We start from the raw sequence: 27,618 nt of genomic DNA on the forward strand, positions 1-27,618 counted from the left end.
AATGGTGACATTTGTGAATGCAATGTCTTAAATCCCTGAGATGTTAAGCATGTCAAAGCAACTAAACGATTTTCTAATTAAAGAAATTCAAGACTACAACGCCAGGGACTAAACAAGCAAAACACAAGAGACTCAGGAAAGTTTCCTGAAGCAATTAATCAAATGTCAGAAAAGAATAATTTACTACGGAAATATAATTATAGGAATGATAAATAGAGAAGGACGCCTATATAAAGATAAACACAAGGGACACTTCTAATAATCAAAATGAAGGAGAGGGGGCTTCCCTGAACATTTTCTTGAGCCCAAAGAGGTAAAAACTCCACTGGAGATGAGTTTATTTCAGCTAAAATACACTTACATCTGGAAAAGAGTAAATTATTCATACCAGGAGCAGTAGTTTAGACCCAGAACAAGAATCACAGAGAAACCAGACCAGGAAAAGATATGCAGGAATAGCAGGTAGAAAGAACAATTGCCAGGGGGAAAGGAAAGGGGGGTAAAAACTACTACAATGTAGCCATTGGATCAGAAAAACAAAAAACAAAAAAACAGGAAAATCTGGAGAAAAAATCAACAATTTATCATAATCCTGGGAGAGGGCAAAGATGGGGAAAATACCTGGGAAACCGTAATTTCCTGCTTGCTTTCAGTAAGCGGGCATTATGGTCAAAAGAGGAAAAAAATTTGCATGTTCAAATCAAACAAGAAAATTAAAGAGGAAAGATTCAGCCATCAAATTTTCATCCCTCAACATCCCAGGGAAAATTAAAACTGACAATGATCTGAACATTAAAAGAAAACAAACTAGTAGCTTCACCCCTGCTTCTAATTACTCACACACAGCACCCCTATTACTGCTGTATCTCCAGTACTGGCACTAAATGAATGAACTCCCAACCTGCCATGTGTCTCCAACATTCCCTCTGCCTTCACCAGCGTCCCGACATGCCTATCTGAGTCTCACGGCTTAAGGACTTTGGACTCCCCAGCCTTCAATTGCCATTGCTGACACCAGCGCAGCATTCTGTTGTGTTTTGTTTTGAACTGGAAGTGGTGGGTGCCTCGTCTGGCTCAGAACTTGAGTCCATAACAAAGATTCTCATTACTGAACTTTGTTCTCAGAGAGGGCAAGTGGCTCATCATTGCCAGACCACGGCCATCCCCTCCATCGAGAAGGGCTGAGTGAGTTCGGAGCCCAAAGGCTGAGGGTTCAGATCAGCAGCACCTGAAGGCTCACGGCACTGCCTAGCGCAGACACAGCGCGGCACACCTGCCTGTGGGCTGGTCAGGCTTCCCGGGCCTCGTGGTCTGTGTGGGGCCCATTGGACCTGCTCTGAGGCCATCGGCCTCTTCACGTGCTTTCTGTGCCAGCTCCCACTCACAGCACCCAAAGAGTTCAGATTTCTGTCCCTTTTTTCCTAACTCCTCTGCAGCCCAGACTTCTCCTCCTGCAAAGCCTCCCCTCAAAGCCTCGGGCACGTGCTCTCACGTCTCACCACTGCTTCCCGTCACCCTTCCCCACGCGTGCTCCGTGGGCAGGGCTCAGTCTCGGCCATCTCTGTGCTGATGTCTGGCACACAGTGGGCACCAGGTCAACGCGCCAGGCCAGGTGCTGCCCTGGGCAGGCGCTCATTCAGTAAACAGTGGTGGAATGAATGAATAAGAGGGTGCAAGTGAAGAAAACTGGAAGGTGGGTTGGAAAAAAGTTTTGTCTGTTGGGTGGTCAGTTCAGGTAGAAGAAAAGGACCACCTTACCTGCTTCAACTCTTGCCAAACAAAAAACCCACCTCTAAAATCACACCTACTAAAGACTACGGTCTGGTCAAAGGGAAAAGTGTTTGAAACCACTGGTTTTAACACAAGACACTTGATCCACTATAAACTTACAAAATTAATTGCACAGTCCATGCCTGCCATGCACAGAAGGTAGCCACAAGCACCAAAGAAAAACTGTGAAAGAAAACTAAAGACTGACAAACTTACGAGGTTCACTACATGTACCATGAAGAAACATCAAACACCAAGAGAAAAGTTAAAGGGGAAACTTACAATTACCTGCTGGTCTGAGGGAATAAACTCAAGAGCTTTCTGGATAACACGGCAGCCATACATCTGCAGTGCCAGTGACAGGACATGGCCTCGAATCCGTTCAGCCAAAGCCAGCTTCTGTTCAAGGCTGCCAAACTAGACATAATGTGTGGGTGAACACCATTACTTAGGTAGAAAGAAAGAAACCAGAGAAAGCAAAGCATTCATTATTCTGTATCAACCATTGGCATACCTCTTTTAGCCCTGTATTCTATGATAAACTAAACCTTTTATTTAAAAAGCCTTTGTTTCTTCAAACCAGTGGTTATCAGCCTCTGATTATGAGGAACTCTTTAATGTTAAAAAACTTCTCAGATATCCAACTGGAGTGGTTTCACTACTAGTATCTGCTAAACAAATAGGCAATTCCTCAAAGCTGTCCTTAACTCATCAATACTATTAAATATACCTATATGTCCAAGAGCATTTACATTTATTCTTAAAACAATAGTACATGTGGAAGACATTGTTTATTACGGCTTTAGACAATGTCTGGGGAAGATTCAAGAACTTCTTGCAACAAATCTACATCACTTCAGTTGTCTGAGCCTTATAAGCTGAAAACAAGTTCTTCTTTCATCTCTATGAAGTTTAAGCCAAAGCACACATGCACACTGCTCTGAATATACTGTTCTATATTACTATAAGAATTGATAATGTCTATTTATACAAGTCAACAGAATAGGGGGAAAGTTAGTAAAATCAAGGGGTATGACAGCACAATGTTAAAACTCTTCCTAGAATGTTTCTCCATCCCTGGCTTTTTATTTTCATTTGAATAGCATGTGAGACTGGAAGAGACTTTATGAATAAGGCTGCCCAACCCACTCATTTCCCATACAAGAGAACTGAAGTCCAGGGACATTCTCTAAGTCAGAGAAGTTCTCTAGCTTGTCCCAAAATCATACTGCTATAACCCACTGTTCATTCAGCCACCCCTAGCTGCATTAACCTCTGGAGCTGGAGATCTCTCTATTTTTATATCTGTGACAAAACGGCATTCGAAAGTCAAAATTACAAGAGCCGTGTTTAGGCTGATATCTTAATCCGTAGCTGGAGAATTCAGAGTCAAAGAACTTAGGTCTTAATGAGAAAAGCTGGGAAGATAGAGGCTGTGAGTGAGCCATTTTTTTAATCTTCACACAAACCAAACAAAGTAAGATGTAAGAAGTTTACAAATTTCTTTTGTTGGGGGGCAGGTAATGTGCAGAGTTGCAGCATTTTCCCCCTGTACCACATGTTTCATCTCAATGCTTCACTCCTTTCTGGATTTATAATGGGGTTGTTGATACCAGTACACCACAGCTACAATGATTAGCAAAAAATCCCTGCGTTTCTGACATTTTAGTTTAGAAGAGGAAATAGACATTAATCCAACCATCTCGTTAATCCTTTCCAAGGAAAATGATAACAAGAGTGGACATTGTCCACATTAATGAAGGAACAATAAGGAACCAAGGCTGAAGGATCACCCAAGAAGCAGCATTTAACAATCCTCATGACTGTGGTTTATGATGAAAAACACCAGAGTTGGTGTTCAAAGATAATTCTCTAGGAATCCATTTTTAAAAATTCATTTTCAGAACTTTACTGTGGTCCTGCTAAAATTATCTTACAAGGATTTTTCCTCCAAAAATGACACTTTTAGTGAAACTATTTTAGCAATCAGAAATATTGTGCGGGATCCTAAATGGGGAGAATGGTCCTACAAACACATTTCTAAAATACACTAGCATCATCTGCTTGGGTATTTAAATGATGCACTACTGCTAATGAATTGGAGAAACATTTAAATGTGCCTCAAAAAGACCACTCACGCTTCATTTTGAGGACTGGAATGAAATTGCAATTCTAAAAACAGCTAATGAAAATCAAAATGCTATGGAGACTGTCTAAAGTCAAAGGACAGAAAGAACAAAGGCTTACTTCAAAGAACTTCTGAATGACGTAATTTCCAAATACATCCACCATAAGCTGGTAAGCGGCCTGAAGGATTTCATTGAAGACAAGCTGGCGCTCAGCTGGTGTGGCACGCTCAAGTTTCAGCTGAATGAATCTGAAGTACATAGTAAAAAGGGCAATCACAGCATTTTAGGAAGACTTGGAAAGTATATAAAGATTAGCTCACTTTATATAATGTGTCAGTTCTGAAACTAAATATATGTGTGTACATGTGCATATACACAGAGGCACAACAGTGTTATTTAAATAAATCACTTGAGCTCACTTCAAATTGAAGAATTACTGAAAAGGAAAAAAAAGTTATATTGTGAAGTATCCCCTAATTTAACTGAGCTTTTAGAAGTATATTTAAATTTTAGTATACTTCATTACAACAGGACATGTATTTATGTGTGGGACTGAGAGGGAGCTGAAAAGGGGGCGCAGGAAAAGAGAGAAGAGGGTAAAAACAGGCACAACACAGGGAGAACGCTACCGGACTTTTTCTTTTAGGAACCAGTCCAACATCAATAAACTCAAAGCCTATGGTCCTTATTATAGTCTTTAACTCACATTCATATGAAGCAGTACATATTTATTAATGATGTGGAACAGTTGTCATCTATGTGCAGTCTCTTTCTAAAGTAGTAGCTATTCAGTTTGCCTTTTTTAGCTCAGGTGACTATATCAGAAAAACCATGTTCTTCTCCCAACCTGGCCTTTAGGATCTAAATATGAGAAATCCTTGCCCAGTAGTAGCAAGCTGGCAGAACTTAAAGAGGAGGTAGGTTCTTTGGGAGTTGTTTTGGTGGAACTGTCAGAGAGAAAGAAAGAGAAAGGGAGAGAGAAGGATGGATGATGTCACCATAAATCTGCTTTTTTCTGAGGACCAGGGTCCCTTTCTGTGAAGTCCATTGGAACAGGGAGTGGTAACCAAAGCTAAATTCTGTGTTTTATAATAGCATCTTCTAACCTCTGTGCAGACTCTCACTTCTACAGAATATGGAACAACAAAGAAAAGTGGTGGCACCATCTTACTCCTGAGCCGAGATCCAAATTTGCATTTGAATAGTGTCTCTTTGAGAGCAAGATTCTTAATAGCGATTCAAGTAGCAAAAGTGTACACATGTCTTTGTGTTAGTGTTTCTGTATTTCTTAAACTGCAGACATTCTGGGAGGTTCTCATGAACAAAGGAACACCAGACTAATCTTTCAGAAAGGTAAAAAGGTTTGTTTCAGCATGTGATCCAGATTACTAAATGGCTACTCTCCATCACTTGTATATCTGCTGACTCTCATAGCCACATCCCTCTGAAATAAGTAACAGGAAGCGTACTAAAAAGCAAACTTTGTTTCAATTATTATATGGCAATTTACTTAATGTATACCTTATCTGAAGCATGGAATTTAAGGCATTAAGAGTTCAGTTACCTTAAGTGGCAAAGCCAAGTCCTCACCTGGACCCATGCTGGTCTTGGGAAAACTCCATTATATGCCCAGCAATCTCCCGCAGTTGTAAATTGGGATACCGGTTATTTCGAAAATCTTCCAAAAGCCTGCTCCTGCCAGAGGGCATGACATCAGACATTCCATATCGCAAACGGGAAGAGGAAAAAAGGGTGCTGCTGGGGCTGAAGAGGCTGGAGGCACTGCTCGCACTGCGGTACTTGGCTTCAGCGCCTGGAGCAGCAGAGATGTATCTTCCACTGCCATTTGTGAGTCCTCCTGTTGGTTACAGAACAGGAGAACTCAAGACTCATTCTTAACGAACTTTATTCAAGAGAGGAAAAAGCATCCTATAAATGAAATCCTGCATCACCTCTGATTTCTTTTCAATTCTGCTGCTTTCGTGTTAAGATTCAATTCTATTAGTGCCACGACTTTCATAAGCCAAACTCACCAAGCTGGAAGAAAACTTTTGCACAAAAATTGAGAGGGGAATGCTGTTAACCATTGATAGGAGACTGCTAGCAATAATGGAGCAATGGTTAGTATAGCCCTTAGTAAATAAAATGAGGAAAGGTCCTGCTGTGTGAACCAGCACCTGAACACCAGGATCAGAAAAGACAAAATGCACAGAAACTTCAGTGGTTTTCCACTCTGATCTCTGTGGAGAGTCCTGCCATCAGTGGATAATCCCCACTCCCATCTGAAACCCTCCCTTAAAAAAAAAAAAATCTGTTTTTTTTTTTTAGGGTACCCAGATTAGTCTGTTTTATATAGTGGACCTCCCAAAAAAGCTTTGCAGGCATGGTTTTGCCACTAAATAGAAGTCTGAAAATCACTAAGGCAACCAAGGCCAAGGATTAGACATAAGGGATAGAAAAAAAGGACGTGTGCTTTGAAATGGAAGGTTTTCCAGTTCTTCACCAGGAATGGACAGCATCTAACTCCTTCTACTGGAACAGAGCCTGAAGTGACTGCAGTAGCAACAACTTTCAGGCTACCGATATTGCCGTTTTGACTGCTGACAAGGGAATAATCATTGTGAATCCGAGACACATAAAACAGAGATAAGACTGAAATGCCTATCAAAAGATAAAACAGAATTAAAAAATTATGAGTATATATTTTCAATATATTTTTTTACAACAGAGGGTTTCTTTTTAAACTTTAGATTGTACTATAAAAAGGATGTGAAGCCCTTTTTCTGTTTTTTCCCCCATTCCTACTTTGCAAAGTAGATAAGAAATACCAGTTAAACCACGAAGAGCGTAGGTAAATAACAATTCAGGAGCCATGAGAAAAGTCACCCAACATGAACTGCCTGTTAACTTCTACAGAGCTTTAGTGAATGTCTGGTCTGGAGTTTAATGGTAGCTACAAAAAGATACTCAGCTTGGATTTCTCCACAAAATTCCAGGGCCCAGTTTCAAAGGTCTGGGTCTCAATGAAAACAGTGGAACCAAAAGGAAATGGCTCAACATTAAATTTTGTTTAAATAGATAAATAAAAATAAAAGCTACTTGCTGAGCATTTGTCCTATGCCAGGCTCTATGCTAGAAGTATTTCATATCCACTTTCTATCAAATTCTCACTGGCATTATGGAAAGGGAGTTTTTAATTCCCATTTATGTAACAGAAAATTAAGGCCCAAAGAGGTGAAATGCTTGTCCAAAGATACAAAACCCAAAATTATCATGGCCAGAATCTGTCACTGCCCTTACAACTACACGAGACTCATTTTCAGACTCAGTTATATAATTTTCTTGTTCTAAACCAGCGGTCCCCAACCTTTTTGGCACCAGGGACAGGTTTCGTGGAAGACAATTTTTCCATGGACGGGGCGGCGGGGGGTGGGGGGGGCAGGATGGTTCAGGCGGTGATGCAAGTGACGGAGAGGGACGTGGAGCGGCAGATGCAGCTTCACTCGCTTTGCCCGCCACTCACCTCCTGCTGTGCAGCCCAGTTCCTAACAGGCTGCCAACCCTGTTCTAAAGGACATTGTTTTTCTTGTCAAAATTCCATAATATTTCTTAACCCAAAGGAAAACATTTCTTTAAGGAAAGGAGAGAGGAGGTTTACAAGAAAAGAGAATAGTAGCCATATGGCTGCTCTTTATTCCATTTCAAAAACAATTCTTTCTACCCTGGCTTGAGACAGGGGACAAACAGGCAAAGAGGTGGTAATCAGGTAAGTCAGCAGGTACTGGGAGAGTGTGGTTAAGAAGAAGGAACAGCATGAACATACAAAGTTTTGAAAACAATTTAAAAGGTTAAGAACCTGGTCACTAACAAAGGCACTTAGGGAAAAGTAACATATCAACAGAGAAACAATCAAACTCTTAAAAGGCCTGACAAACATCCAAATTAACATGCAAGGTAGGAGACAACAGCATTCTGCCATGGAATGTGCATCTCTGTAAATAAACTCTCTTTCACTTAAAAAAAATAAACATGGAAGGTGGCCAGGTCCCTGATGACAAGGCTGAATGACAGGAACCAACCCTGAGCACTGCCGTACCCCTAAACTTCCAGTTATACGAGCCAACAAATGAACTTATTGTTTAAGCCACTATTCGATGGATTTTCTGTTACTGTGGCCAAAAGCATACTGACTAATCCATAACATAAATGGCTGGAGTGACTACTGGGTAGATTTATACACCTGCCCTGAAGTTTTGATTTTTGGCTTTGGTGTCTTTGGATGCCAGACAGGATACACAGACACACATATACACACACAGCTTTTATTATTGAGAAAGGAAGTATACAAATCTGAAAAAGAAAATAAATTTCTCCAGGTACTATATTATAAATGGCAAACTAACAGTCAACAGGAGTATTTTGCTCAGGCCAAATAATTTTCTTTAAACATTAAACCAACGGTTAAAGTAAATTTTTGCTTAAAAATGTGGTTTTCTGGTTGTTTTTCAAAAGGTACCTGGCAAATAGTAGACCATCATTATTTGTGGACTGCAGCTCCTTTATATGGGGAATATGCAGAAAGGCGTTTTCCAGTTCACTATAGTTTACACACCTGCATGTGCTAATACCCAAATTCCTATCCCCTGGAGATGGCCCCTGAAAGTGTTTGAATTTGAACCTCATTTTTAAAGGAACATTTCACGTAGGCTCTTTAAGCCTCCTAGTGATTTCACAAAGTTTTTCTATAATATTTTGACAGTAGTGGATTTCACAGAGCTCTGTCCTATGACAACATTTCCACAGAAGTCAAAGGCTTAAATGTTTTGTGTATGTGCAGGTTTCCCACTCCACATGTAAAGAGCCTCACCATTCCACCCTAACAACAAGCAAAAGCTGAAAAATCAACAATTCTTCTTAGATCCACAAGAGAGAGGAAGACAGAGCAAACGACTGTCCCCAAGACTGGAGAGACAGACATACAGGTCACCACAGCTAACCAGACCAGGGACTCAAGTGGACACCACTGCCTGAACCAGTACCAGACTAGGAAAACCTGAACTGTAACTGACAAATTAAGAGGCTCAGTGTGGATGACCCTGAAATACACAACTCCAGCCTACTCAAACTATCCTGTTCCACTAAAGGGAGGAGGAAAAAAACTAAGAAACACTTGTGAAGTTGACAGTCCAGAGGCACAGGCTCACTAAAAGACTGAGACCTAATCATAGGTCTATAGAACATTTTCCCTCCCTCCACACCTCACCACCACATCACTAAAAACCTATTTACAGCAGTTCCTTTCACTCGATGTACCAGGCATGGCTATCAAAGATAAACTGCAAGGCATATCAAAAGGCAAAAAATAAAATTTGAAGAGGAACATCAGGAACATACATGGCAGGGATGTTGAAATTATCAGACTGGGAATTTAAAACAATTATGATTAATATGCTAAGGGCTCTAAAGGATAAAGTAGACAGCATGCAAGAATAGACAGGCAATGTAAGCAGAGATGGAAATCCTAAGAAAGAACCAAAAAGAAATATTAGAGACAAAAAACACTATAACCAAAATGAAGAATGCCTCTGACGGGCTTATTAACAAACTGGACACAGATGAAGAAAGAATCTCTGAGCTAGAGGATCTATCAACAGATTCCTCAAAAACCAAAAAGGAAAGAGAACAAAGACTGGCGAAAAACAAAATCCAAGGACTGTGGGGCAACTACTACAAAGTTGTAACATACACATAACTGGAATACCAGAAGGAGAAGGAGGAGAGAAAGGAACAGAGGGAATATCTGCAACAATAATGACTAAGGATTTCTCTAATGCCAGACACCAACCAGCAGATCCAGGAAGTGCAGGGAACACCAAGCAAGATAAAGACCAAAAAAACTACTCCTCCAACTATCATTTTCAAATTATAGAAAATCAAAGATACAGAAAAAATACTAGAAGAAGCCACAGGGGGGAAAACACCCCACCTACGAGGAGCAAAGGTAAGAATTACACCCAACTTCTCCTCAAAAAGTATGCAATCAAGAAGAGAAGACTGTAAGTTTTGAGAGGAAAAAACCCACCAACCTAGAATTCTGTATCCTGCAAAATTATCCTTCACAAATGAAGGAAAAATAAAGACTTTCTCAGGCAAACAAAAATTGATGAAATTTGTTGCCAGTAGATGTGACTTGCAAGAAATGTCAAAAGAAGTTCTTCAGAGAGAAATATAAATAATACAGGCCAGAAACTGATCTATATAATGAAAGGAAGAGCATCAAAAAAGGAATAAGTAAAATAAAAACTTTTATTTACCTTATTCTTCATTGATCTGACAACAGTTTGTTCAAATAATAGCAACAATGTATTCAATTATGTATGCTTATGTTTATATCATATACATATATATACACACATATGCTTTATATAGCTGAAATGAATGACAGCAATGACACAAAGGATGGGAGGAAAAGGTTAAGATTATTTTGTTATTTTAAGGTCCTCACACTACATGTGAAGTCGTATAGTCTTATTTGAAAGTGGACCTGGATTAATTGTAAATGTATAATGATCCTAGGGCAACACTAGAAAAAAAAAAAAAAGTAGTAGTATAACTGATAGGTTAAGAAAGGAAATAAAATGGAATCATATAAAATGCTCAATTAAAGCCACAAAAGGCAGAAAAAGAGCAGAAGACAGAAACAAAGAAAAAAAATAGAAGACAACAGATATGGTAAATATTAACCCAACTATATCAATAATCACTTTGAATGTCAATGGTCTAAATGAACCAATTAAAGAGATTGTCAGAGTGGATCAAAAAATGTAGTCCAGGGGCTTCCCTGGTGGCACAGTGGTTAAGAATCCACCTGCCAATGCAGGGGACGTGGGTTCGAGCCCTGGTCTGGGAAGATCCCACATGCCGCATAGCAACTAAGCCTGTGAGCCATAACTACTGAGCCTGCGCTCTAGAGCCCGCGAGCCACAACTACTGAGCCCTTGTGTCACAACTACTGAGCCCTTGTGTCACAACTACTGAAGCCCGTGTGCCTAGAGCCTGTGCTCCGCAACAAGAGAAGCCACCGCAATGAGAAGCCCACACACCACAAGGAAGAGTAGCCCCCACTCGCCACAACTACAGAAAGCCCGTGAACAGCAACTAACACCCAACACAGCCAAAAATAAATAAATTTATTTTTAAAAATGTAATCCGACTATATGCTGTCTACAAGAAACTCACTTTAAAAATAAAGACACATACAGATTAACAGTAAATGGACGGACAAAAGTATACCACGCTTAAATTAAGATGTGCTTCAGTTACTTTATACAAAGGGTTTTCTAGTATTTCTAGCCATCTAGTATTCCATCCTTTTCCTATGTGGAATGTTTTCATTCATCTTGTTTTGCTTTCTGTACTCAGAGATTTAGTAGATGCCTAATGGGCAAAGTCCTGCCTTCTTTGCCTTTTAAAGAAAAATTCCAAAGGTGCCCAACATCTGGCTCTGTATTTATTACAGGCGGAGGCAATGTTGCTCACCAAAGTGTTTATAAAAAGTTCTCCCCAATCCACTCCCTAATATCACAGCCAGGTAGCCCTAAATGAAAATAAGCCTAAGAGTAACTGTCTTTAGTGCGTAATACTGAATCCTAACTAAGTTGATTTTCACATGGTTTGTTTTACAGATGACAAGTCACCTTCAGAGAACCAGGTGTCACAAAACACTACATTTCCATTTAGAACAGAGAAGTGCCTAAAGGGGCACACATGACTAGTAAACAACCGGAAATTAATACAGGTTACTGAACAATAAATTAGAAACAGCTACTGCAGTTCAGGCAGGGACAGAGAAAACCATTTTGTTTGATCTTTGCTTTTCTTAAAGGACTAAGGGCACATACAACCTTGAATTTAAAGGACAGGAAGAATTTATTTGAAGAAGATAGGAATTCTACCATGATGATAAAACTAAATGCTTGCAAGCAACAAACAATCCAAAACAAAACTAGAATTCCATTCAAGAAAAATAAAATATACACTAACTAGTTTAACAAAAGACATTTAAGACCTACACACTAGAAATTTCAAAACTTTGCTGGGGAAAACGGTGCATGCAAAAAGATGAACCATCACCTCATGCAATACACAAAATTAATTCAAAATAGATCAAAGACTTTAAGAGCTAAAACAATAAAATTTTTAGAACGAAACACAGGAGAAAATCTTTAAGACCTTGAGTTGGGCAAAGATTTCTATACCAGAAAGCATGATAAACTGGACCTCATCAAAATTAAAACTACTGCACTTCAAAAACATCCATTTAAAAATAAAGGGCCTCCCTGGTGGCGCAGTGGTTGAGAGTCCGCCTGCCGATGCATGGGACACGGGTTCGTGCCCCGGTCCGGGAGGATCCCACATGCCGCGGAGCGGCTGGGCCCGTGAGCCATGGCCTCTGAGCCTGCGCGTCCGGAGCCTGTGCTCCACAACGGGAGAGGCCACAACAGCGAGAGGCCCGCGTACTGCAAAAAAAAAAAAAAAAAAAAAAAAAAAAAAGATACATATATTAAAAAAAAAAACACAGAAGTTTGGGGACTTCCCTGGTGGTGCAGTGGTTAAGGATCTGCCTGCCAATGCAGGGGACACGGGTTCGAGCCCTGGTCTGGGAAGATCCCTCATACCGCGGAGCAAATAAGCCCATGTGCCACAACTACTGAGCCTGCTCTCTAGAGCCCACGAGCCACAACAAGAAGCCTGCGCACCACAACAAAGAGTAGCCCCCGCTCGCTGCAACTAGAGAAAGGCCGTGTACAGCAACAAAGACCCAACACAGCCAAAAATAAATTAATTAATTTTAAAAAATAGAAGTTTGATCTTTAAACAAGTAATGAAAAAAGCATTGAAGAGTCTATAGTAGGCACTCAACAAGTGATTGTTGAATAAATAATGGGAAAAATAACTCTGCAGGCACTGATGTTTTTTACAGTGCCCTAACACGTGTCTGTCTACTGGGAGGAAGTGTGAAAACGATATCATGGAGAAAAGATCCACACTGGGATAACAGAGATATAGGCTGGAGTGTGCACTCAAACACTTACTAGCTATGGGGTATCACGAAAGTCATTAAACCATGCTGAGTTTAAGTTTCCCTGTGTAGAGCAGAGTTACTTGAGTATTTAACACAATGAATGAACACAATGAATGAATGCTTACTTAGTATGGCTGTTAGTGATCCAAGAACTGATAGCCGGTGGCAGCAGTGTAGTATCAATAGTAGAAGCTATATTAGGAATGGCCCAATATATCTTTGGTAAAGAAATGTTACATTTCCTTGGTGACAAATGGTAAATAGACTTATTGAGGTGATCACTTTGTAATAGTTAAGAATAAAGCATACACGAACCCTTTTCTCAAGGAAACAGACTGAGCTGAGGCAAAGCACTACCAATCAAGACACAAAGTTTCTCAGGAATGGCATGTATGATTAACGTGGTACATGCAGCAATGGAAATCCAATGGAAATACATACATCTAAAGTGCTTAAACAAAGTAAAAAAATTTTTAAGGGAAGGTATGTTAAAAATAAAACCAGGCAGACAGCAAGAGTCATTAAAATAAGAAATAACTCGCACCAATAGTTAGTTCCTTCTCCACAGGGGAAACGTAAATTAAGGAGAAGGAGGTATTTTATTAAATTGTTGATATATTGGAAAGAGGAAAGGCACCATGCATGCAAGTAATGTTTCCAGCTCCATTTTCAAACACCAAGAGCCATAGCATTTGGTTCAGAGGTTGATACAGTCCACAGGACAAATCTGGCCTGCCACCTATTTTTGTAAATAAAGTTTTATTGAAAGATAGCTGCACATTCTTTTACATTTTGCCTGTGGCTGCTTTCACACTTCTACAGCAGAGCTGAACACTGACTACATAGACCATCTGACCTGTAAGCCTAAAATATCTACTATCTGGCTCTTTACAAAAAACTTCTTGCAGATTTAATTTGTTTACTACTCAGTATATGTTAACACAGTTCAAATGTTTAAACCAAGGAATTAAAGGGTACGATTTCTGGATCTGATAATGCACTGGTTTAAAAGCTATCCTGGGTACATTATGTGACAGGATATACACTGACACTACATGCTTTGGAGTCAAAAAGGTTTTGACTCTAAATCCGTTCAGATATGAGAAGACCTAGCAAGATATTTAACTCAGTTTCCTCACTTCTGTATCATAGACATAATACCATATCTTCCAGAGTGATATGTACAGCACCCAAAACCGTTAACAGTAGCCACTAATAGCTATTCCATAAATGTTAGTACCTTCCATCTACATACTAGACTGGGACTTTCATCTCCCCCTTATAAGTCTGCATTAACCCTCATTCTTTAAAGCCAGGCATCCTGTCACAAGGAAACACTGTTGTGCAATATACCCTATTCCTTATCTATCCGATATGGACTTACCAATCTGGAACGTCCCTACAACTTTTCTTAAGTAATGTCCATATACAACATGAGACAGTGAGCTTTACAACTACAGTTCTCATCATGTGAAATCTCAGGATACACACATACACTCTCTCTCTCTCACATTTCTATGTACATACATACATACATAGTTCTGCCTTAAAACTCATCTCTCAAACTCAGAGACAGCACTCTTAGTTCTAGAATAATAACTATATTATCCTGTCCCCTTCAAGACTTTTTCTGATTTTTATAATCATTTCCCAGTCTTTGTCTTTCCAAATAGAAGTACACTATTCGTTTTTAGTCAGTCCTCATTTCTGAGTCCAGAAAGCCACTTTTAATCTTGCCAGTTAAAAACAAAAAAAGGTCCATGTAAACTATGGACTTTGGATGATAATGATGTATCAATGTAGGTTCATCAATTGTAACCAAGGTACCACTCTAGTGGGGGATGTTGATAATGGGAGAAGCTATGCATGTGTGGGTCAGAGGGTGCAAGGGAAATCTCTGTACTCTCCCCTCAATTTTGCTATGAGCCTAAAACTGCTCTAAAAAATAAAATTTTAATTTAAAAAAAATAATAATAAATAGAAGATTTTAAAAATCAGAATCTTCCAGCAAAGTGGCCATACATGGTATTTCCCAGGACAGTACTGATTCAGGCCTGTCATCACAGAGTAATTATTAACAGCAACCCCATTAACTCTCAAAAGCATCCTGGGTTGCATGATAAATTATATGGTCACTGTACTTCTATGCCTCAGCTTTCCCCATCTAAGAAATAAATCAGTACTTCAAAATCCAAACTCGATAAATAACTAGAGGAAGGGAGTGCGTACCATCTTCCATCTCTTGAAAGATTTAAACATTTGCCACCCAAATTGTTAATACAAGTTTCTTTTCATTTTTATAACTGTCTGCTTACTATCCTCTTTTCCCTCCTCATTTTCCAGGATCTAAATGGTAACATTCTTTTAAACCCCACACATATAACAAGCTAAACATATAATTGGGAAATATACATCTATACTCATTAGCATACTATGTAGTTTAAGAATGTATATACAAATTTTTTTAAAGAATCTGACAAAATTTTTAAAACAAAATGCTTTATGTGAGAAAGTAAGATATTAAACATATACATGGGGGAGGGGAGGGGAGGGGAGTCTGAAAAACAAGGCTAAGTATTAACTGTGGTGATATTTCAGTGGTGATACGAGGTTAATACACTCTTTGTCTCTATTTTCCAGCTTTACTTAAAATGAATCTGTACTGTGTTTATACTGAAAGATTCTCACATGTAGCCAAAGATGTTCATACTAAAGCTGAAGTGAATATACAGGGGAGGCGCCCAAACTTGAATAAATCCCAAACTGCTGTGCTATCTAGGTACAGCCTAAATAACATGAGGTACCTTCAGGAAGGCACAGAACACCCAGGACACGTCTTAGGATAAAGGGATTGTCCTTTGCTTATGCAAAGTACTTCTAATGTCATCAGTGGCAAGAGATTTCTAGAGTTCAAGGTGGTGTTAGAGTAATGGTTCTTACCCAGGTTTAAGCTTGAAGAGGATCCATGTGAAGAGAGGGAAGGAGGTGGTGTCTGTGAATGTCCTGGTCCCTGACTAGGGAGAGGCATGCCCACGGGTCCAGGAGAGGAGGAAAAGCTAAGGCCGTTATAAAAACTGTGTCCAATGGGGGTCAAGCTGCTCGATGTCCTCTTATAAAGGTCACTGCTGCCAGTCAGGGAGTCACGGCGGGAGCCACTGCCAGTGTTGGAGTTTGCAACTAAAATGGAATTAAAACAATGCAGATAAGAACAGGCCTGTTCTTCGAAGAACAAGCCCAGTGACCTGTTCCTAACACTTTGATCCAGACTCCTTACCACCGCAAATTTGTCAGCAGAGACAGCCTAACTGTTTATGTGGCAGTTCTAGGGGCAGGTAAAGTAATAAAGAGGACATGGCTCAGGTTAACATGAAACTCTTTTTCAAACCATCACACGTATGCTAAATTTTCCTTCCTTTTGTGTCTCATATTATGGGGGTGAGGGTGGGTTAAAATCCTCTGATGGCCACATAAGTTATGGGAAAGGTGAAAGAAAATGGGCTAGAAAGAATGCCTTTCATCAACCCAAAGGTTCTAGTAGAAAAATGGAGTAGAAAAAAGATTTGTGAATGGGGTACTGCCCCACTACCCAAGACTTACATATGAAAGCCTGGTTTCTCAAAGGGCTCAATCAAGAGTTATTGCTAGCCCCCAGCTCCAACTTAAGACACTTTCTCTCAAATAAACCCTTCTGTTTTGAGATCACATTGTTTTACAAACACTGCAATTATCCCATCGTTTACCTTACTACTTTCCTGCTTTTTTCTCCCATCAAAACATTTAAAGTATCTCAGTTTAATTCCTTCCTCCCACTTTTCCATAATATCCACCTTAATTCTTCTCAAGAGACTGGAGAAAACTCATGACTCTTTAAGGCCTGCAGATTGTGGAGTACACTACCCTATGATCTTTGGTAAGTCCTCCTCCCTTGGTTCTTAACATCGACATTTGTATAATTCCCTCCACATTCTTCCAATGCCTGCAAAAATCCTCAAGGATTTTCTAATCCTTGAAACAAACGGACTTTGAGAGTATAAATAAGTAGCAACGTGAGTGTAAACCTGAAATAGGCCCCAAATGTGTAACTTGAATAGTCCATTATCTCAAACACATGTGGAACAGCTGGGTTCCCACGGGGCTCGGTCCAGATCTGCCTGTGGTATCTGTCCAGGGTTCCATGCATTGTCAGTGTTCCATAAAGATTGTAAAAATAATTAAAATTCAGTTTCAACAGCACATCAGTCTAATTTCTACCTGCTGTTCCAAACCCTCCAAGGGCTGATCCCAGAGTGGCGCCGAGAGAACTGCTACTTCCAAATCCCAAGGATGTGTTGGCAGGCTGGGCAGAGCCCTGGGAGAAGAGGGAGCTGCTCTGTGAATTGCTGCTCAGAGAGTTGTTGCCATAGAAAGAGCTGGATGCCAGGTTGTTACTGGGCTGCTGCTGGGGCTGGGGCTGAGGCTGCTGAGTTCCTAAAGGGCGAAATGGTCCATTTGTTGTTCCAGCAAGACCACCGGCTGCTCCATTTGCTGAAGCTGCAGCCGCTGCAACAGCTATGTAGAAGAAAGCAAACCATTTGGCTATGAAAGAGATTGGCCACATTTCCAAACTACATTGTTATCCTTTTGAAAACCTTTTAATGTTGCCATATTTTTTCAAAGCAGACACAAACCTTGTAAAGAACTATACAAATCTGTCTTTGATCCCTTCATCTGAAGCTTCTATTTTCTATTTCTACTTTCAATTCAAAGTCAAAATACCATTGAAGCCAAGTTCACTGTATTGACAGCTCTAAAGAGGCTATAGTTTAAAATAGAAATGGATATCAAAAAGTTGTATTTCAAATACAACTACTTCCTAAAATCTCAAGTTCTACAAATATCTACATTAAGGACATTTTTTTCCAGAACCAAATACTGAAGTCCCTCAAATTCCTAGGACACTTGAGCATGTTGCTCTCCCCTAGATGTCCCCACTGTTGCTCCCAAATTTATAATATATATGACTTAAAATAAAAACCTATTGCCCCACCCCCTCAAGCAAAAAACAAAAACAAAACAAATACCACATCATCTTAAAATAATGATATGAATTTCACGATATGAAGTGAAATTAGCCTTGGACTTCTGCCAACAGTGCCATTTTGTATGAGTAATCCAACTTCCTATGCTCACAGTAGAGCAGGTCCTTGCTGCTAACCAGCTGGTACATGCTGTCAACAGAATCAGAACCTGATCACTTGCTGCTTCTGATTCTCTCTTTGAAAAATTACAGGGTAGAATTCCTACACTGAGAATGTCAAAGTATATTTCAACACAGTTTAAGAATATCATCCATTGCCCCTTTTAGATCTGAGTGAGTCTACTAAGACGTAAGCTCACCTGCTTGTGCGGCTGAGGAGCTAATGATGACTGGGGCAGGAGCTACAAGTCGAACAGGAGCTCCAAGGCCGTTTCTCGCTCCTGCATTCACCACAAGGGCACCGGTTTGGTCATAGTAAGCAGCAGGAGCCAAGACTGGATAACCTGAGAATATTAAGTTAAGTACACATGAAACAGATAAGTACATATGAATCTAACAAATGTCTCCTGGGCACCAGAATATCTTATTGATAGACAGTTACAAACTCAGCATTGGGATCCTGGCTTCGCCACTTAAGGTAGCTGTACAACCCTGAATCTCTGGGTATCCTCATGAGGATAGTAATAATAACAGCCTCACAAAGTTCTTGTTAAGATTAAAAGATGAGTGTGAAAGATGTAACATGCTACCTGGCACAATAAGGGGTAGTGTTATTTATTATCCACCAAGTGTTAGGGAATTCGGTGGGATAGGGAATACCTGTGCTCTTCAAAGTGCTAACCACAGTTATCACCAGCAACCATACACTGACAATTTTTTTTATGTTTTCTTGCCTACACAAGTTAACAGTAGGTACAAATGATTCCAACAATCAAAGAACTTTCATACCACATAATCTAAGCACAAATATCCTACAAGTTAGCAGGGAAAACCTAGACAGGCTTCAATTAACAGGGTCTTTCAATATTCTATGAGATGGAATCTTCAAATCCTATTGAGCCATAAGAGAAATTATAGGTGACTTCATAATAAAACATAAATGCTTAGTAATTAACAACATGCATGATGCAAGTTCAAGTTACTCAGTGAATTCATAAATAGATCAGTTGATTTAGGGATGTGCCATGGTAAGAACCCATAAACGTATACTGAGGTCTCAGAAGGACCTGTTTCAAAGGAATAACCTCAGACTACATGCAATCCATGCAAAGAATAAGACCAGGAGACAGTGAGCTAAGAATAACCTATATTCAGGATATATATCAATCACAGATAGACAGCTACAAAGCACCTCTACTGTTGGTTCGAGAGAAATCCTAAAAATGTAAGGAGGACACTATCAAGGAATACTAGGAATGTCTTCCTAATAATACTATTCAAAGACATCAGCCTTGGAGTGACGCTGATGCAGTCTGGCCACTCTTTCCACTCTTAACACTGAGGGAGAAAACAGATCATCACCAAAGGAAAATAGCATACTCCAAGCTATGTGTGGAGGTTCACATATCTCCAACATTTAAGACTGAGACTGGCTCAGAACACTAGGTGCTCTCATCAACGAACTATGGTCTAAGTGAGGGCAAGTGTATGTCATCCTCGCCAGTGCCAAATGATGACAAGCCTAAGCAAGCCAAAAGTACTGCCCATTCTCTTCTGAATCTTCCCCAATAAGCAGACTTTTTCACCCTCAAATGATGAGGAACAACAATGCAGCCTCACCTGGCATGCCTGCAGCCAGTCCTTGTCCAAAAGCAAGGGCAGAATTCACTGCTGCAGCTGCCACTAGTGGATCTGCTTGCTGTCCCTGCTGGTTCTGATTTGGGGTCAAAGGACGCTGGCTGGCTCCTCCACGGAGAACCTGGGAGACAAAAATAAATCAACTACTTTCTTTTCATTGGAAACATCTAAGACCCGCCACATGCTTCAGTTGGATCAACTTTAAAACGGATGGTTGTTAACGATTTTTCTGATAATGGTTTTATGTGGCATGGCTGTTAGGATAAAAAAAATCCATTAACAGCATTTCATATAGTGAAATTTCATTCTACCATTCTTAGTTTAAACATATTACCTTTATAAGGAGCCAAGAGCATACAAAAGTGATCATTCATTCATTAATCAAATACTTAATGCCTAACATCTGGCAGGTAATGGGGCTACAGCAATGAACAAGACACACAAAGCTCCTGCCCAACTGGAGCTTTTATTCCAGCGAATGAGAGCTAGACAGTAACTCTACAATAATTAAAAAGTGGGTGAGGGCCTCCCTGGTGGCGCAGTGGTTGAGAGTCCGCCTGCCGATGCAGGGGACACGGGTTCGTGCCCCGGTCCGGGAGGATCCCACATGCCATGGAGTGGCTGGGCCCGTGAGCCATGGCCACTGAGCCCGCGCGTCCGGAGCCTGTGCTCCGCAGTGGGAGAGGCCACAACAGTGAGAGGCCCGCGTAACCACAAAAAAAAAAAAAAAAGTGGGTGAAAAAAAGAGTATGGTGGAGTGGAGGAGGGGTTTAGATATGATAAACAAGTGTAATTTACCCACATCATTAAGTTATAGTATCTGTATCAAAACACAGACACACAGACACACACACACACACACACACACACACACACACACACACACACACACACACACACACTAAACTTTCTTTATGGAATGTGAGAACATTCTCTACCCTATAACACTATTCCCATTTATCAGGGCCCAAATGGCCCCAAATGAAATCAACAGGTTTGATTTAGGAGGCTTCTGACTTGATCGTTTCTATTCTTCCTCTCATAAATACCACAAACGCACAGTAATCTACATGGATATGAGTATTAGTCAAGAACACTGACATTTCAGCACAGAATACTAGTTCTGTCACCGTGATAAAGGATCTACTTTTCTTTTTATTAATGAAACATAGGTAGTAAGATGCTGATAATCATTCTTATTCTGAATGCTCTGAAGAATCTATTCCAAAAGATCTATCTATGCCAGTAAGTAAAAATGCAAAACCCAATACCAAGGCTAAAATTACCAACGTTTATGCATTTTGCAATGTTTTCAAAGGCAAAGTTCTTATCAGATCATTTTCAGTATCATTCTGCTACTTATAAAAGTTACACATGTAATCAAGAACCCGTGCACAGATTTTTCTTGGTACCATTTGGTAAAAAATGTAAAAGAGAAACACCACAATCAAATATTTATTAAATGAGTATTTTAAATGACCAACACTGTCCATATTGGCAAGAAGAGATGTGTAGACACTTAATTTACCCAAACTTTCTTATTTCTTTATCTGTAAGAATAGTGAGAGTAACAGCTGATCATGCAGATTTGTAGGAAATATTAGAATTAATGTCTGCAAGGCACAGTGCCTAGTACCCAGGAGCTAATCAATAACCAATAGTTAATTCCTATCAAAATATTAGGCAATTCATTTCTGTTTGTGAACCAAAGAATCTAACGGACTTGACAACAGGAGCGCTTCAATCTATATAGGTAGAAGACTCAAGGGAGGCTGCACAGGTGAGAGTCTGTAGAAAATGCCTAACCAATAATCCAGAACAGCTCTCACCCTAGAAGTAAACAGCAGGTACAGAGATATGGCAAATACTAATAGTTCAAGAACTTAAAAAAAAAAAAAAAATCAATGAAAACATCCTTTTCATAGGGCAGAATGAATTAGGCTTATGTTTGGTTAGGAGTTGTGTGAAACATCAGAGGACAGGGAAATGGACAAGGTACCTGAAGAAAGGGGTAGTCCAGACTACTGAGTCCTATTTTACAATCAGGAGAGCAATGTGTTTCCTTTTTGTCAACTCTCTAGAAATCTAAGTGGTTCCCTTGACAATAAATCAAAGTTCTTAAGTCAGCTGCCAATATTCATATTTTAATTTCATAAATGTCAAGCCTGAATTTTATGGAAACAAATATGTAAAATTCCACAAGTAAAATTTTATATACTATAAAATCAACAAAAATGACTGAATATCTACTTGTAAAACACTATCCTAGGAGTTAGTTTACTACCTATCTTCATGATGCAAAAGGTGTTAAATTCAAATTTCTTTTCAAAGGTACTGATTTAAACACAGCATTTAAAATGTAATAAGCAAGTAGATGCTCAATGGAGATATTTTCATTAATAATCATTCATCCTTCTACAGTTCACCATGCTTAGTAGAATCACAATCTATACAGTCTCCCCTAATCTAGAAAGTTCAGAAGCCATTCTAAACTTTTCTCTCTCAAAATGCAACATCCAACACCAAGCCACCACCTGTGCCTGGGTTCAACCTAATACCCAGGATTTTTTCTTTAACAAACATTTTGAAATAGAGAATAACAGTTTTTTTTTTAATCAGGTGTCAAAGGAACCTTCAAAAAGAATGAAAAAGAAATCAGAAGGAAGGTGAAGTGGCCAGGATGTCACTGACTCTACTGAAAGTTTCAGCAATTACATTTGGAAGAGTCAGCATGCCTAGAAGAACATAACAAATGCTTTCTGATAAAACGTAAAGGCCAAAAGGCCGAAAGCAAAGTTTAAAAAGAACCTCTCATTTCAATGACTATGACCAAAAAAGTTCACCAAGAATATCGTATTTTCCTGAAACATCTGACGCCAGAAACTGGCAAAAATATCACTGGAACTAAAATATGGCTACTTGTTAAAAGGTAATGTTAATAATAATAACTTTTTCATAGTAAGGTTTGTTATTGTGGATGACAGAAAACTCTGAAATAATGTACATGATTATCATGCCCATTTTATAGCTAAGGATATGTTCAGAGAAATCATGCAACTTGCCCTAGTTGCAACCAGTTAGTGGTAGAACAAAGACCAGATCTCAGGCTTTCTATCACCATGGTCAGAAGACGTAACAAGTTGTGAACTTACAGATTTGGGTTCAAATCTTCTTCTTTTTTTAAATTTATTTTTGGCTGCACTGGGTCTTTGTTGCCTTTAGTTGCAGAAAGCGGGAGCTACTCTGTTGCGGTGCGCAGGCTTCTCACTGCGGTGGCTTCTCTTGTTGTGGAGCACGGGCTGTAGGCACACGGGCCTCAGTAGTTGTGCCTCGCAGGCTCTAGAGCATGGGCTCAGTAGTTGTGGTGCACAGGCTTAGTTGCTCTGTGGCATGTGGGATCTTCCCGGACCAGGGCTCGAACCCATGTCCCCTGCATTGGCAGGCGGATTCTTAACCACTGCACCACCAGGGAAGTCCCAGGTTCAAATCTTACCACCTTAATAGGTGTGTGATCCTGGGCACACAAATTCCATTTCCTTAATCTTATGCTGGGAAGTCATATAATCTACTTATCAGAATAAAAGAAATTATATGTAGAGCACTTAGCTTTAAACAAAAAGCTTTCAATAAGTACTTATTACTATTTTTCTTATTCACTCTATTAGAGCAAATTTTAAACAAAGCAACTACTTCAGTCTTCTAAATCCATGATTTGGCAGCCATTTAAACACAAAGATCATGACTTGATAAATACCAACTATCCACAAAGAGTAGCTAAGAAATTTATTAATAGGGATCACCCATTCTGTCAACAAACTATCTGCTGAATTCCCTATGCATGTGGTACTAGAATTCTATCTATTGCAACAAAAATCATGCATTAACTTACAAAAAAAATCTGACTACAAAAATACTGACTCAGAGGGGCTTCCCTGGTGGCGCAGTGGTTGAGAGTCTGCCTGCCGATGCAGGGGACGTGGGTTCGTGCCCCGGTCCGGGAAGATCCCACATGCCGTGGCGCGTCTGGGCCCGTGAGCCATGGCCACTGAGCCTGCGTGTCCGGAGCCTGTGCTCCGCGATGGGAGAGGCCGCAGTGGTGAGGCCCGCGTACCACAAAAATAAATAAATAAATAAAATGCTGACCCAGAATAAACTAGCTAGAATTTCAAGACCTGTGTTTTTCCTATAAACTTGTAAAATCTAAAAAATTAAACATACACTCTCTTACTAAAACTGATAAAAAGCAAAGGATTCTTGTTTGGATCATTATCATATGTACATATATGAGCTGGTGTTTTTCCTCAAAAGACAGCTTTAATTTGACGATGCTTATCAAAAGCCTAAATGTTCACTTTATTTACTTGGGGAAAAAACTCCATTTCTAGGACTTTATTCCATGGAAATAATCATGTACTTATGCAAAGAATATTAATCTTATTTATAACACCAAAATATGGCTAAGTTATAACTTAGTTATATAAATATAACATTAATAATAATGGACTGGTCAAAATAAATGAGATACTCTTTAATAGATTTAAAAACGTTAAATAACATGGAAGAGTATAACAACAAGATGCAAAGCCATGTGGACAGCATAATCCCAATTTTATAAGAAATTAATTAAATAGTAAGGCTAGAATGACAGATACCCAACATTTATATTGCTTTTTATCTGACAGGAGGATTTAGGGGATTTTTTTTCCTTCAAGTAATCCAATTCACCACAATTTTCAGCAATAAATAGGTGTTATTCTAGTAAGCAAGAGAAAATGGCCTATCTAATATAAAAAGACGCATAGTATTGCAATTAACTATCCTTTCTCATCTTGGTTAAAAAGCTTACTCTAAGTTAAAAGAGATAAAATAGGTGTAAGATTTATGTCCAATTCAACAGATGTTACTATATATAAAATAAACAACAAGGATCTACTGAATAATACAAGGAACTATATTCAACATCTTATAATAACCTATAATGGAAAAGAATATGAGAAAGAATATATATACATACACACACACATATACATATGTATGTATATATGTAGGTATAAATGAATCACTTTGCTGTACACCTGAAACTAATACAACATTGTAAATCAACTTACTTCAATTTTTTTTTTAATTGATGCTATAAATAAGCAATCTGAAGAACTAGTATCTCCCCTTTGGTAGCAAACTACTTAAAGAGAGAGCCAGAAGTGATCAGAGAATGGTGCTTAGAAACTAACTACAGTATCAAAGAAAGAAAACTTCACTATCAGTATGAATACTCAATTTGCCACACTTAACTGGAAAATCCTCTAAGCAGTATCACATGATATGTAATACCATGATCTCAACTAGTCACAATGAACAAGGACCTGATACGTAAAAGACATTCAGTAAAGCACAGTCAAGTCTGAGCATGAACTCAGATACCATACAAGGGAACTCACCCATTCACAATTCAATTTCTCTATCAGGGACGACACTACCTTTTACCTACACACAATAACTAATATTCGCATTCAGGTGGCATAAATTTTGTCTGCACTCACCTGCTGCTGCCCTTGCTGAGCCTGAGGGGTGGTCTGCTGATTAGCAGAGTTTGTTGCTGCGGCAGCGGCAGCAGCTTGCTGCTGGAAGAGGCTGGCAGGGTAGACTCCCCAGGGAGTAACTCCATAATACTGGTGAGGGACCACAGCCGGGCCTAAAAAATAGCAAGAGAAAGGTAAGAAAAGTTTAGACTATTAACAATCATCTCAGTTTCCAAAGACAACCTGACTCAGCAGACACTACTGTAAAATATTAACTTAATATATTGATTCATTCTAGCTACTCATGAATTCTATTTTTAAAAAACAGAAAATATTATACATGATCCCCAAACCAAAGTCTTCTAACGTCAGTAATATACTCCAGGCCTAGAGGAAGAAGCTAGTGAAGGACCAAGCATTGGAGATACTGAAAGAAAGCATAAGTGATAGAAGCTGGAAGGGGTACGTGTAAGAACAGATGGAGGAATTGGCCTTGCTCAATCAAGAAGGGAAATAAATGTAGAGTTTGTGTGCTTAAAGTGATGGAACACAGCAAAAGATTAAGTTGTACCCTGCTTTCAGTGGTAAGGATGGCACCTGAGGTGACTGACAGGGACAGGGATCTTGGTGCTTCATTAACTCCAGAAGCATGAAAATCCATCAGCTGCCTAACAAAGCCCAAACATGCCACTGAACCTCCACGGCTCAAATCTAAGAGGCTTGGTTTTCCTATTTCTAATGTCACAAAAAGCATTCAGCACAACTACAATCAGACATTGGTATATGAGATTCAAATTTGTCAAAGCTGAAAACAAGCAGAAATAAAAAATGTAACACCTTGACTTCTTACAGACCTGAGTATTCTATACAAAACTAAGCGTTCTGGGCTTCCCTGGTGGCACAGTGGTTAAGAATCTGCCTGCCAATGCAGGGGACACAGGTTCGAGCCCTGGTCCAGGAAGATCCCACGTGCCGCGGAGCAACTAAGCCTGTGTGCCACAACTACTGAGCCTGCGCTCTAGAGCCCATAAGCCACAACTACTGAGCCCAAGTGCCACAACTACTGAAGCCTGCGCGCCTAAAGCCCATGCTCCACAACAAGAGAAGTCACGACAATGAGAAGCCCGCACACAGCAACAAAGACCCGACACAGCCATAAAATAAATAAATTTATTTTAAAAAAACAACAACAACTAAGCATTCTGCTTTAGCCTAAATAATCTGTTCACCCTCTTTGGAAACAAGCTACAGCTGTAGTCTCTGCCAAACAGAACATGCAACAGAGAAGTAACAGAGCTATGCAGAAAGCAACCTGGGAGGGGCAGAACTCTAAACCACAGAATTCTCTGAAGCTGGTGGCAAGAAACACCAAGGCTTATTTGCCAACTAAGACAAGGACTCAAAGCCAGCTTCTCACATCTGCTGGAACACATCTCTAATAAGAACCTGCTTAGTTAAAGCACAGAGTTTCAAATATTTGCAACCTGATTAAATAATTACTGCACTTTTCAGTGAAGCTCCATAAAGCTGTTTCAAATATATCCATTCTGACATAGTAGCCAACCCTGTAGAAATATGTACTTCATTAAGTCAAAATCAATTTATACATGTTTTTTGTTTCTCCATTAAGTTCTAAAACACAAATAAGTCAAATTATATCACTGTCCAATATTACTCTGACATTTCTAATTCGGTATTTTCTGTGTCTGTGGTCTTAGCCAAGATCAAGAAGCTCTGTTCATAAAGGTGCCCACTGTCAAACACAGGGCAAAATAGTTCAAAATGAAGGTGCTGCTTAGAAAAACTATGCTACAAAATGAGATATTTTTTAATAATAAACAAATGGGCTAAAAAATGTTAAACATGTAGGCATCTGAATAGTCTAAAAAAACGATACCTCCAAGTAGGAGAGACTGGTGAGCCCCCCAAACTCAGCTGACTATTGTTTATAAAGTGGGGTGGTCTTGGGACAGCTAAAGAAAGAATGAAAAAGAACACAATGAAGACTACCTATGTCTTAGTTTCCTCACCTGCAAAATGGGTGTAATAGATGTTAGGGTGTTGTCACATCTGTTGTTAAAGGTTGGGGTGCAACCTGCAGTGACAGTCCCAAGGCTCCCCCAAAAGTCAACAAAAGCAAACCTCTACTGTGCAGAGAATGATGTTACAATAAACAACTGCACTGTCCTTTAAGTTTTCTCAACTGGCATTTCTACTACTTTCCTTGGTCATGTCTTGGTCATGTCCTTCCTTGGTCTACTACTTTCCTTGGCTCATGACACAGAGTTTAGGAAAATAGCT

The 27,618-nt window shown here is 39.5% G+C and overlaps 1 protein-coding gene across 16 annotated transcripts in view; it reads right to left on the minus strand.

The window, feature by feature from the left end:
* Window positions 1–27,618, minus strand: part of PUM1 (pumilio RNA binding family member 1) — a 127,737-nt gene that overhangs the window by 15,309 nt on the left and 84,810 nt on the right. For 9 of the 16 annotated variants that reach the window (XM_079943327.1, XM_079943323.1, XM_079943322.1 and 6 more), the window contains 8 exons: window positions 25,339–25,490; window positions 19,781–19,919; window positions 18,361–18,504; window positions 17,236–17,532; window positions 15,925–16,161; window positions 5,490–5,757; window positions 4,018–4,147; window positions 2,053–2,187 (listed from right to left, as the gene is read on the minus strand). In XM_079943327.1, coding sequence (XP_079799453.1) covers window positions 2,053–2,187; window positions 4,018–4,147; window positions 5,490–5,757; window positions 15,925–16,161; window positions 17,236–17,532; window positions 18,361–18,504; window positions 19,781–19,919; window positions 25,339–25,490 — 1,502 coding nt within the window. The remainder of the gene's footprint in view (window positions 1–2,052; window positions 2,188–4,017; window positions 4,148–5,489; window positions 5,758–15,924; window positions 16,162–17,235; window positions 17,533–18,360; window positions 18,505–19,780; window positions 19,920–25,338; window positions 25,491–27,618) is intronic. The other 7 variants (XM_079943328.1, XM_079943324.1, XM_079943333.1 and 4 more) reach the window with 3 other exon arrangements.

Source organism: Stenella coeruleoalba (assembly GCF_951394435.1).
Source record: "Stenella coeruleoalba genome assembly, chromosome: 1".
Taxonomy (NCBI): Eukaryota; Metazoa; Chordata; class Mammalia; order Artiodactyla; family Delphinidae; genus Stenella; species Stenella coeruleoalba.